Source organism: Danio rerio, chromosome 14 (genome assembly GCF_052040795.2).
Source record: "Danio rerio strain M-AB ecotype USA chromosome 14, GRCz13ab, whole genome shotgun sequence".
NCBI classification, from domain to species: Eukaryota; Metazoa; Chordata; class Actinopteri; order Cypriniformes; family Danionidae; genus Danio; species Danio rerio.
The window spans coordinates 24,669,487-24,681,809 of record NC_141034.1 but is presented as its reverse complement, the minus strand read 5'-3'; the positions used below and the strand labels follow the sequence as shown (position 1 = coordinate 24,681,809).

Below are 12,323 nucleotides of genomic sequence, written 5' to 3'. Positions count from 1 at the left end.
ACAGCTTATTTGTTTTAATATTTTTTACACAAAATAAGTTAATGTTGTTTAACCTTTTATTATGTTGTCCTAAAACAAATTGATAGTGTAGAACCAAGCATTTTTACAGTGTAAACCCATTAAGAAAAACAGGGAATTACAGTTACAGTATATATATTGTATTTTTCGCTGGACAAAGATTAATCACAATTTATATTATATTATATTATATTATATTATATTATATTATATTATATTATATTATATTATATTATATTATATTATATTATATTATATTATATTATATTATATTATATTATATTATTCATTTTCTTTTCGACTTAGTCCCTTTATTAACCTGAGGTCGCCAAAGCGGAGTGGGCCGCTAACTTATCCAGCATATGTTTTACGCAGCGCATGCCCTTCCAGCTGCAACCCATCCCTAGGAAACACCCATACACTCTCATTCACACACATACACTACAGACAATTTAGCTTACCCAATTCACAGTACCACATGTCTTTGGACTGTGGGGGAAACTGGAGCACCCGAAGAAAACCCACACAAAGGACGGGAGAACATGCAAACTCCACACAGAGATGCCAACTGACCCAGCGGAGACTCGAACCAGTGACCTTCTTGCTGTAAGGTGACAGCACTACCTACTGCGCCACTGCGTCACCTATATTATATTATATTATATTATATTATATTATATTATATTATATTATATTATATTATATTATATTATATTATATTATATTATATTATATTATATAATATTATATTATATTATATTATATAACAGTTCTGTCTGGTTCTCAAATCTGATTGGCTGATATTATTACCATGCAATATTCTGTAATAACAGCACTCATACAGCCTTCTAACCCTTCTGTATCACTCCACCCACATAGAGTGACAGGAGATAAACTCACTACAGTTTGAGAAATATTGCAACTGTTGGACAACATAATATACTTTTGAATTTTTTTTTGGCAAGAATATAGTTATTTAGATTGCAACTAGTTTATTTATAAGGATAGTGCCTATTTTGTATATTTATCATTTCGTAGATACAGTGCTTTGGCATCAGCCTGTCATACTGAGCAGAGCAAAAACGGTTGATGTTCCACCACAAGATGGCAAAAGCAGCCGCATAATAAGCCCTTAGAAGAAAAAAAACTCATCCTGATCAAATCATTATAAAATTGATTTATAAAACCATTTGTTAGCATAATTTTTCAGTTGAAGTCAGCATTATTAGCCCCCTTTTGAATTTTTTTTTTTCAAATATTTCCCAAATGATGTTTAACAGAGCAAGGAAATTTTCACAGTATGTCTGATATTTTTTTTCTTCTGGAGAAAGTCTTATTTGTTTTATTTTGACTAGAAATAAAAGCAGTTTGTATTTTTTTTTTTAAACCATTGTAAGGTCACAAATTATTAGCCCCTTTAAGAATTATTATTATTTTTTTTTTGCTACGGAACAAACCATCATAATAATACAATAACTTGCCTAATTACCCTATTCTGCCTAGTTAACCTAATTAAACTAGTTAAGCCTTTAAATATCACTTTAACTTGTATAGAAGTGGCTTGAAAAATATCTAGTAAAATTTCATTTACTATCATCATGGCAAAGATAAAATAAATCAGTTATTAGAAATGAGTTTTTAAAACTATTATGTTAACAAATGAGTTAAAAAAATCTTCTCTCTGTTAAACAGAAATTGGGGAAAAAATAAAACAGGGGGGCTACTAAATTAGGGGGGGGGGTGTAATAATTCTGACTTTAACTGTATATAAATTTAAATGTGACAAAAATGTTATGTATAGTTTTGTTTTTATGTATTTTTTTTGCATCACACATAACTTATAAATATATAAAATATATATAAACCACACACACACATATTATGTCAAAACAAACTTCAATTTTGAATGCAATTAATCTTTGCCCAGCACTATAAAAAAGTTTAAAATAGTCAAAATTACACCCATGCTACATCTAGTGTTAAATAAGCAATCTGAAGACGCAGCACATTATTATTTTGGGTATGTGAATTCAAAAACAATTAAACATGATGATAATATATGACAAATAAAAGTGTAACGTTTAGTACATCAACTCTCATGGAGCAGCTACAGATGGGAAATAGTTCTGCTGATAGCTTTAATTGATTTTATACTAATACAATTAGAGCAGGCACACAAATCACACTTGAGCGGGTGAGCAGTGTGGTGGAGATACGTCTGAGCCTGCCGATGAAACATTACATCACCATTTATAGAGGACTATTAGCAATGTCATTCAGGCCAACTTATGAGACCCAGACCATGTGCTATTAAAAGACAAATAGCAGACGCCACAGGAAAGAGAAAAGAGCATCATGGGATTTTAAGGGAACTTGAGTGGAAAGTCCAGTGCTTACATGCGCAATGGATTTTAACAGGTCTGTTATATCAATTTGGAATAGCATGAGGGCTAATTCTAAAAGGAATAAAGAAAAGATTACTGTAAAATGTTACACTTGGTTTGTAATAGATACAAAGAAAAACTGGCTGAATTAAGTTTTTAAGATAACGTAATGATCAGAAGTAACATGGGTCATGTTTTGCCAATGTTGTAAATAAATGTTGACATTATGCTAATGATATTTTGTGCATTCTGAAAACATCTGTCAAATGAGATCAGGTGAAGAGAGACAAATGGCCTGAAGTCTGACTTAAAAAAAAAAAAAAAGAATAAAAAGTAAAAATTTTTGAAGGTTTTAAAAATTAACCAGGATCTATTGTATGTGTTATACAGGACATACACAATGCAGCTAAATCTTGCTGTTTATTCACCTTTAGTTTTTAATCCTGTTCTGTACACATATAGTTTAATAAGTTTAACATTTGAGTTAACTACAGAAAAAAATAACAACATTATAAATAATTCTATTCCATGTCTACAGAACTGAATTAAACAACTTGCTATTAAATGCTTAAAGGGATAGGTAACAAAACTGAAAACTATGTTATCATTCACATACCTTTGATTTGTTACAAACCTGCTTTTTCTGTTGAACACAAAAGAAAATATTTCGAAGAAAGCTGAAATCTTGTAACCATTAACTTTCCTATTTTCTTTTGTACTATATGTCTTTTCTATGCTATGTCTTTTTTCCACTATATGGATGTCTTTGGTTACAGGTTTTTAGCTTTCTTCAGAATATTTTCTTTAGTGTTCAACAGAAACAAGAAACTCATAAAGGGTTAGAACTACTTGAGGGTGAGTAAATGTTGAGTAAATTTTAATCTTTGGGTGAACTGCCCCTTTAAACATGTATCAGAGTCATTTCTCTCTCTGTGTCTCTCTCTATCCAGTATGGACAGTGCAAGAAATTATAAGGAACTCTTTGTTGCCAGATTTTACTACATAAGAAAGTAAGAACAAGCTCATAATTAACTTATTTTCTGTACCTCTATACTATTAGACAGTCCATAAAACCATAAAGCACCCTTTATTTCATTAGTATCTTTGTTCTATTGTATAAATTTATGCTTGTAATTTGTTTATAATATTTATGCAAATGCACTCCCGATCAATGTAAAACAATGAATTCTTCCCAAACAGAATTATTTAAATAATTTAGTGAAAATATCTATTTTTTACATCAGAGTATAAAAACTACATATTACAATGTCAGTACACTATAAAAACAATCCTGGTTGCCTTAAATTTTCGAATCAATTTAACCTTATGGTTCCATTGAACTTATATTATGTTAAACTTACTTAAAACACATTGTGTAACTTGTGTTAGAACATTATAAACTTAGTTTAACAAGTTACAATGAACTAAAAACATATGCTGTCATGACTAATTCTTCATATAATTTTGTATCAGTGTAGTTTTTTTTTCCAATATTATGCAACACAATGAGCCTTAATAAACATTGCTTATCACTAATTTCAAGATTGCTCTCTTCAAAATACAACAAACAAAACACAATGCCTTTGTTGGTGGTAGTTTACTTAAAATCAGCCAGCAAAATATGTCTTTAGTCGCTATAATTGTTTATATTGTTTGGTCTAAAATAGTGGATGCCGTACATGCGAGACTCCAGAATGTCGTCATGGTTACCACATTGTTAAGTGTATTATCACTACTGTAATTTTGTAGTGTGTACATGTGGCCTTGGAAAATAACATTGGAGAAGAATTTCTGATAAAGCTAAACGGCTTAAACCCTGGACAATACATTTTATCTGATCTAAATGTGTTGAAGGTCTAATTGTAATTGCAGGTATAATACTTTTTACGGTACATGCAGAATTTATAATGTTTTATTTCACATTTTTCTCAAAACTGAGTTATTTACATTTTATGCTCGCTTTCCTGAAAAGTCTTGATTTGCAAAATATAACCTTAAAATTCCAAAGTGGTGATTTCTTGTAATAAAAACAAAAAACAATTTACAGTAATCTGAAAGCAATTTCAATCCAAGCAACATTTCCGTTGTTGAGTGAACATTTATGTGGCCAGATTTAACACAAGCGAAAACATTTTCACCCTTATGAAAAAACTCCTAATCATGTAAATGCCTATTAGAATGACTGCATTTCATCTGAAAACATGTGACCTGACTAGTGATAATACCCCAATAATGCACTGAAAGAGTAAAAAAAAAAAACAACAAAAACAAGAAATGTTAAAGCTGCATGCAAATAATAATAATAATAATAATAATAATAATAATAATATTGATACAATTATTTCTTGCTATTTATACCTAATTAATATATATCTGTTTTACAAGAAATTTGTATGAGCTGATTTTATGGGTGCTTTCATATCTGGTTCGATTCATGTGGTTTGGACCAAAGGCAACAAATGATACTTTGTAGCATTTTTTTCAGCTGTTTTTGGGTCCTTTTCACACCACACTGATTGCTTTTAACTGAACCAGTTGAAAAGAACCAAAATGCAGCCATGTGACAAAATCCACATCATTGGCCAGATGTTATTGAACGTATTTCATAAACTGCTTTTCGATTGGTCAGAATTAATGGGCGGGGAAATGCCAATGGAACTCCTGCAAGTAAACAAACCAGCAGACACAAAATGTTGCTTTTTATTATGGAGGGACAACACTGGCTGATTGTATCCTCACTTTAAACAAACCATACATTTTGAGAATGAAGCAGAGTTTTGGCTGGAAAGCAATGAAACCATGTTTCAATGCATTGCAAACGTCAAAGTCGCATCGCAAGTCACTTCAGGAGGAGACGTGAATTAATTTAGCTAAACTATGACATGGACATCTTCCGCAAATATTGCCGGTTGGGTCTGTTTAAGTTCAAATCCTGTTCTCAACACAAACAAACCGCTCCAGGGTTCGTTTGAAAGCGTAGAGCACCTCTTCAAGGAGGTCTCAGTACACTTTTTTGGTCCACTTTTAGTGTGCACTAGAGTGCAACTGCTACATTCACACCTGGCCAAACAAACTGCACCAAGAGGGAAAACGAAATCTAAGGCCCCGTTTACACTAATGCGTTTTAGTTTGAAAACGCATAAGTTTTGCTACGGTTACGCCATCCGTCCACACTACGCCGGAGTTCTCGAGCGCCGAAAACGGAGCGTTTCGAAAACGCTGGAGAGGCCGTTTTCATTCTGAAACGCAGCTGCTCCGTCTCAGTGTGGATGATGGAAAACGGAGACATTTGAAAACGGAGGCGGGGCTGCAGACATTCGCCTCTCTGATTGGGGCTTTTCCTGAATATTAAGTAGCCTAACACGCACAGTTCAGTCCTGCATCTTCTCCGTGTAAGTTAAAACTTCGCAAGTTTAATCATGGCTGCAGTCTCTTCTTCTCAGTTTGATATGGAAAACAGACTATACCGAGGACACGGGTAAATCTTCAAAGGGAACAGTGTACTTTATAACTTCATTCACATCACCCTGGCTACGTTGTTTTACTTTCTCAACAATAAAATGTAAACATGATATAAGGAACTGCCTATTTTCATTTTAATATTAACAACTAAACAGACAGCAAAAATGTTGAGGCGTCGTGCTGCAAATATGAGCGTCATCTTCACTGTGTGCATATTTATAACAAAACGGAGCCGATAACAACTGCCTCCTTTCAATTTCAGTTAAAAATACAACACACACCCTCTCTTTGCTGAATATCAGTTTTAATCGATAATGGCCATTATAAAAGTATAACATACAATAAGTTTATACATTATAGGAAATAAAGGCAAGCGATCAGTCAATATACAGAATGTACGTGCTTACATTAATCATTAACTTATCTTTGCGCTTAGCCAAAACACGTTACCTGAGAACAAGTAATAGATTCCAATGTCCAATGAATATGTCGTTAAATAAAGACAACAAGATGAAAGAAATATTCCGTTTAATAAATATAGTGAGGTTAGATCCAGCGGGAGATGCTTGCTGAGCAGTCCGACTAGCACAGCTCTCATCTGGGTAGATTGGCTACAGCGCTTGCCTGAGAGTGTGTGTGTGGTCACGTGATGTTCGTTTTCAGCGTTTTGGTGTGGACGGAGAGCAGTTCAGAAACGCTGGGTGAAACGCGAGTGTGGACGCGGATCGTTTTCATTCTAAAACGCCGTTTTAAAACTAAAACGCACTAGTGTAAACGGGGCCTAATGTGATTCAACTGAACTAAATAAGGCAGGTGTGAAAACACCCTATATTTGTTAGCTAACCATTGTTAGCTTAGCGACATAACAATAAGACATAAGTTTCCTTCACTGGAGTTTCTGTCTATGTAGAGGCTTTTAAATAAAAAAATATTTAGTTTCTGAACATCTGATTAGACAGACAGACAGACAGACAGACAGACAAACAGACAGACGGACAGACAGACAGACAGACAGACAGACAGACAGACAGACAGACAGACAGACAGACAGACAGATGTCCCACCTTTGATGGAATGGGAAACTTGGTCTGTTCAGCTTTGCCTGGAGTGTGGATGGCAGTGAGAGGTGGAGGCCAGGAGTGGGTCATCTCCTAGATGAGAACAACACAAACACTACATTAGTTATAATAATAAAAGACATCATGGCTTTGTTGATAGACATCAACAAAAATAAATAACACATGCAACATTTTTTATATTTACCTTTTTTATGATAAAAAAATCAACATTTTTTAAATGAATTCTCATGTAATAACAATTCCTTCAAAGACTCTCCAGATAAAAATCATTGTATTATAACATCAAAAACAGAGCATTGCAAATCCATGTGCTTAAACATTTAGGCTGCTATTACAACATTGGGATTTTAGTCCTGAATCTAACTACAGGAGGTTGTGTTTTGACCAATTTGCAACACGTGTGCTGTCAATTGATGAAGATCGTTTCTTTGCGGGTGTTTTGTGTAAATGCATTTACTTTCTTAAATTGCAGTGCGTTAAGCTCTCTCAACCACCATATCTAACAGAGGAATTGATCGAATTACAAATGCAAGTCACCATTTTACCAATTATCAACGTATATCCAATGGGAAAAGTGATCAACACAAATAAACATCTTGTTCAATTGTAAGAAGTGATCCTGAAGATTATGATGATAAGCAAATTACAGATAATCTCCTTAAAAGAGGGTTTATTTATTAAGCATTCTGTCTGAAAAAAAAACAGCATCTTTCCTAATGACAGCACATGCAGGAACACCGTGAGATCTCCAGGGCAAAAACGGCACACTCTTTACCGAGAAAACCTGTTATTACATTCCAGAAAAATGCACACAAAATTCATTCATTTCTCCGAGCTTCAGTGGGGGTGAGGCATGGCGGTGGAAGCTTTGAGTTGCAAATGAAATTTATTAAAAGCAACGGAGCGTTGCTCCTGGAGCCAAACAAGGTTATCCAAACAGGAGCAGGCCAGATCAGAGACTGTTTACTCTTACGCTTCTCGGACAACTCAGCTCTACATCCTACACATATCTGTGTTCAGATGGGAAACATTTCACTTGGACAACCTTAATGGCTGCTAAAAATATAATCACATTGCAAAATTTGTATAACATACCAAATATGAGTTCTGTGCATCCCTCTTTCTTAACTTGCAATAGCACGTGGCCCCAATAGTAGCACAATATGTGTCTAGATACTCAAGTAATACCTAATGTATATGTTTGTTTATCTGGTTATGTGGGTGTGTTTAATGTATAAACTTACTAAACATAATTGTATGTGCATATAGCACAAAAACACAAAAGAAATGTACAAATTCATAATCATTAGCCACCAACATAAAATGAAGCACACATTTGTACAGTAAGCATGTTTAATGCATGCCTTGGCATTTTCATCCAGCTGTGCTATTTTTATGGCTTGTCCCAAAATGTGCATAAAAATATGCTAATAGAAACAAAGCCAGTGTAAATGAAGGTCCAAAACCTCCTTGTTTATTTATTTATTTATTTGTTTGTTTGTTTGTATGTTTGTTTATTTATTTTTATGTTATTGTCTATTGCTTTTATTGTCCACACATGTGGAAATTTTTCATTGGTCACAAATACAAACACAATTACACTGACCAAAACACAAAAATGTCCTGCCTGCATTACCAACCCATCATTTTGGCTGTAGAACCAGAAATAAAGCTCTAATTAGATACATAAATACATTGAAATAATACAACAGTTAATGTCACAACATGTAAACTACTATAGACCATTTTAATGTAGTGATGTCATTGGCCCATGGACTTTTCCTGCTTGATGTCAAACACAATTGTAACAAGAGGCAATTCAATCCTAACTTCCTAATCCTAACTAATCTTTTTAACGGAGCTCTGCAATTAACAACACACTATAACCTTCATTTACCTTTAGCTATACATGCCGTGTACAAAATAATGACAATTTAAAGCAATGCGTTTGCTACTTTTGTACTTTTTGTCTTATTAAAAAGTGAAATCACTGTCCATTCAGAGAATCCTCTTTTCCTTTTCTTCCATGTGTTCACAGAAACCTAAAGCTTTGCTATTTTCCTTTCTGTCTGTTGCGGCATTCTCTCATTGTGTGCAAGATTCAATGTGATTACAATCATTTAATTCAGCAATTTATTTTTTAAAAGTAAATTAATTAAACTAAAAAAGTAACTTGCATTACTTTTTTAAATAACTTTATTATTACTTAATTTTGAAAAATAATGCACTACTTTACTCATTACTTAGAAAAGTAATATTATTACGTACAACTTGCATTACTTGCATTACACCTAATACTGGTCATTTGTTCAATAAAGTAATAGCAGACAGTAAGAAAGATTTCTTCAAAAATATTAGTTTTTTCAATGGGTACTCTGTATTGTCTATCAAAGGGGAGCTTTTCAAATTCATAATAAAGAGGATGAGTGGAGTCTTAATCTATTTGTGAGGCTTTCCGTCTCTCATTTGTATACAGCTCCACAAGCGGCATCATTTGTCATCTAATGCAAAATGCTTCTTCCCTTCTCTGTTACACACAGAAGCTTGACAGACAGGAAGATCTCAGTCCACATGACACAGCGTGTTAAGTGTTTAAAGTGTGTCTGCATGCTCTCATCTGATTTCCACATGCCTCACAGTCATATGTCACGCTGCACAACTATTCATGATCTGCTCAAGATTTGCCAGATCAACACACACTGCATTAACTCACAGTATGAAGTTTAAATATTGTTTGTATGTAAGAAATATAAACTAATTAAACCAAAGAACTTTAACCCAGCCTATTATCGTCATCATTTCTTCTCAATGATTCAGCAAATTAATATATTCTTAGCCGCTTTAACATCCAGCTGCATTCAACTAAAGCTGCAAATCTGTTCAACCTGGCTCAGTTCAGGATGTTTTATGACCCTGAGGTTATGTAATGGGAATGTGTGCATGAGCCTGGATCAGGATTTTCTGCTGTCTGGAATACGTGCTGATGGCTTAGTCTTTTTTTTCCTCCATGGAGAATCGAATTGCTTCTTGGTCCTCTTTGAGAACAGGAGATAAATGGGCTGATGGGCCTTTGATGAAGCATTTGCTGGCTTTCAAGAGAACGAGGGATTGCGCTACTGCATGTTCTGCATAGTTCTGAGAAGTTTTGATGTAGTAAAACTCAAAAAAAAAAAAAAAAAAAAAAAACGAGGAAGGCAAATATAAATAACAAAATAAAAGTAAAACAGTAAACAACACAAAAAAGTTAAATATTTCACAGACATAATATTTCAGAATAAATAAATTAATAAATTAATTAATAATGCATTAATAAATAAATAAATACATTTCTTTATTATATGAATTACTATTATTTTATATTATTTGACCAATCATATGAATGATATGTGTAATTATGCAGCTTATTGAGGAGAGGTTATTTATAACTTTTCCAACCAAAAATGTCTGATGTTCTTTTTTGAAAATATTGATAACAACAGAGGTTTATTCATTTAAAATAATAAAAACCTCTGCAATAAACATTGCAGTGTATTACACACATACGGCGTCCACTCGAAACCAAATGTTTACTGACTTTCACAAGATCAAATTTACTTTGCATGGCTTATAAGAAACAGAAAAACTGGCTGCTGTTTTGTTACACAAAGGGATATAAAGTCGAAGTCAGAATTATTAGCCCCCTTTGATTTTTTTTCTTCTTTTTTAAATGTTTCACAAATGATGTTTAGCAGAACAAGGACATTTCCACAGTATGTTTGATAATATTTTTTCTGGACAAAGTCTTATTTGGTTTATTTCGGCTAGACTAAAAGCTATTTTCACATTTTTAAAAAACATTTTAAGGTCAAAATGTTTAGCCCTTTTAAGCTATATATTTTATTCCATAGAACAAACCATAATAATACAACAACTTGCCTAATTACCCTAACCTGCCAAGTTACCCTAATTAACCTAGTTAAGCCTTTAAAGCCTAGTTAGTCACTTTAAGCTGTGTAGAAGTGTCTTGAAAACTTTCTAGTGAAATGTTATTTACTTTCATCATGGCAAAGATAAAATAAATCAATTATTAGAAATGAGTTATGAAAACTATTATGTTTAGAAATGTGTTGAAAAAACTTCTCTCTGTTAAACAGAAATCAGGGGAAAAAATAAACGGGGAAGGTATTAGTTCTGACTTAAACAGTCAATGCAAAATTACAAATTTCATAATTGACTCTTGCAGAGGTCTCAGGAAAACAGTACTGTTCCAAAAACAGAAAAGATCCAATGACCAAATAAAAACATTAATAAATAAAAACCCACACGTGTGCATAAATAATCTACTCTGCCTGACACATTCAGCAAAAAGCCAAAAACTTATTTCCTTTTATTGCACAAAAGTATATCTTGTTTTTTGTTGTTGTGCATAATAACAGAAACATTGCTCACGGCAGGTGATCTCATAAAAAACTGTTTCTAAAATTTATTGTTGAATGCATCGGGTTTGTTAAAAAGGTGCCTCTTTGATGGCTGCATGGGTGAAGCTTGAAAGGAGATGAATTTTGAGATGTAACTTCTCTCAGAGAGTTTACCGAGCTGACAGTCTCAGCATGCTACCATCCCGCCTTCCTCTCGCAATTCATCAGCTTTAAAGCGCTTCTGCCAAAAAAATATTACAGCTAAAACACAAATCTGAAAAGATACACTACTCAACCTCATTAATTGACAAAACTGAATGTCCTGACCCACGCTAGCTGCTTTCATAAGAGCTATTTAGAAACAATATTCAGATTTCTCTCATCTGCTTTCTCTAGTGAATAAAAGAAACTTTCTAGCATAAAACGTAATTTCAAGGAAACGTCTATATAAAGCAGCTAATAAATCTGAAAACCTTCCCCTTTTATTCACTTTTTTGCTGGTTATGTAGTTATCAAGGTTGCGCACATGTATCTCTGCTTTCTAAATCCATTTAATACATGTTAAGTACTATAGGCAGCTCAGGCACATGAAAAGAGTGCATTGATATGTGAAAGAGGTAACATTTTTGCTAAATAATGTCTTGATTCTTGGAAGTTTTGTTTATACACATCTATGGGACAAAATTAAGAGACTAAAATTCTCTGCATGTACTGGATTTACAACACAATCTCACAGTAATTCATAACTTTATTTATTTCCTAATTTGTAGGAATTCTAATTTGTACAATTTAGTATGATTTGCTCATCGCTTAATGACGGTTGGGTTTAGGGGTGTGGTTGGGTGTCATGCATTTTTTTTTTAAATCATACATTTGACTACCATTAAACTGACAAAACGTAAAATACTTATGTTTTTTCATGAGATCAGGCTGGGATTTACTACAGTACATGTATTTGAGTAAAAAATTACTTGGATAGTTTA

General features: G+C 33.3%; 1 protein-coding gene across 1 annotated transcript in view; it reads right to left on the bottom strand.

Annotated features, from left to right (window-relative positions):
• Positions 1 to 12,323, bottom strand: part of aff2 (ALF transcription elongation factor 2) — a 408,692-nt gene that overhangs the window by 146,410 nt on the left and 249,959 nt on the right. The window contains exon 5 of the mRNA XM_087281430.1: positions 6,929 to 7,015. Coding sequence (XP_087137556.1) covers positions 6,929 to 7,015 — 87 coding nt within the window. The remainder of the gene's footprint in view (positions 1 to 6,928; positions 7,016 to 12,323) is intronic.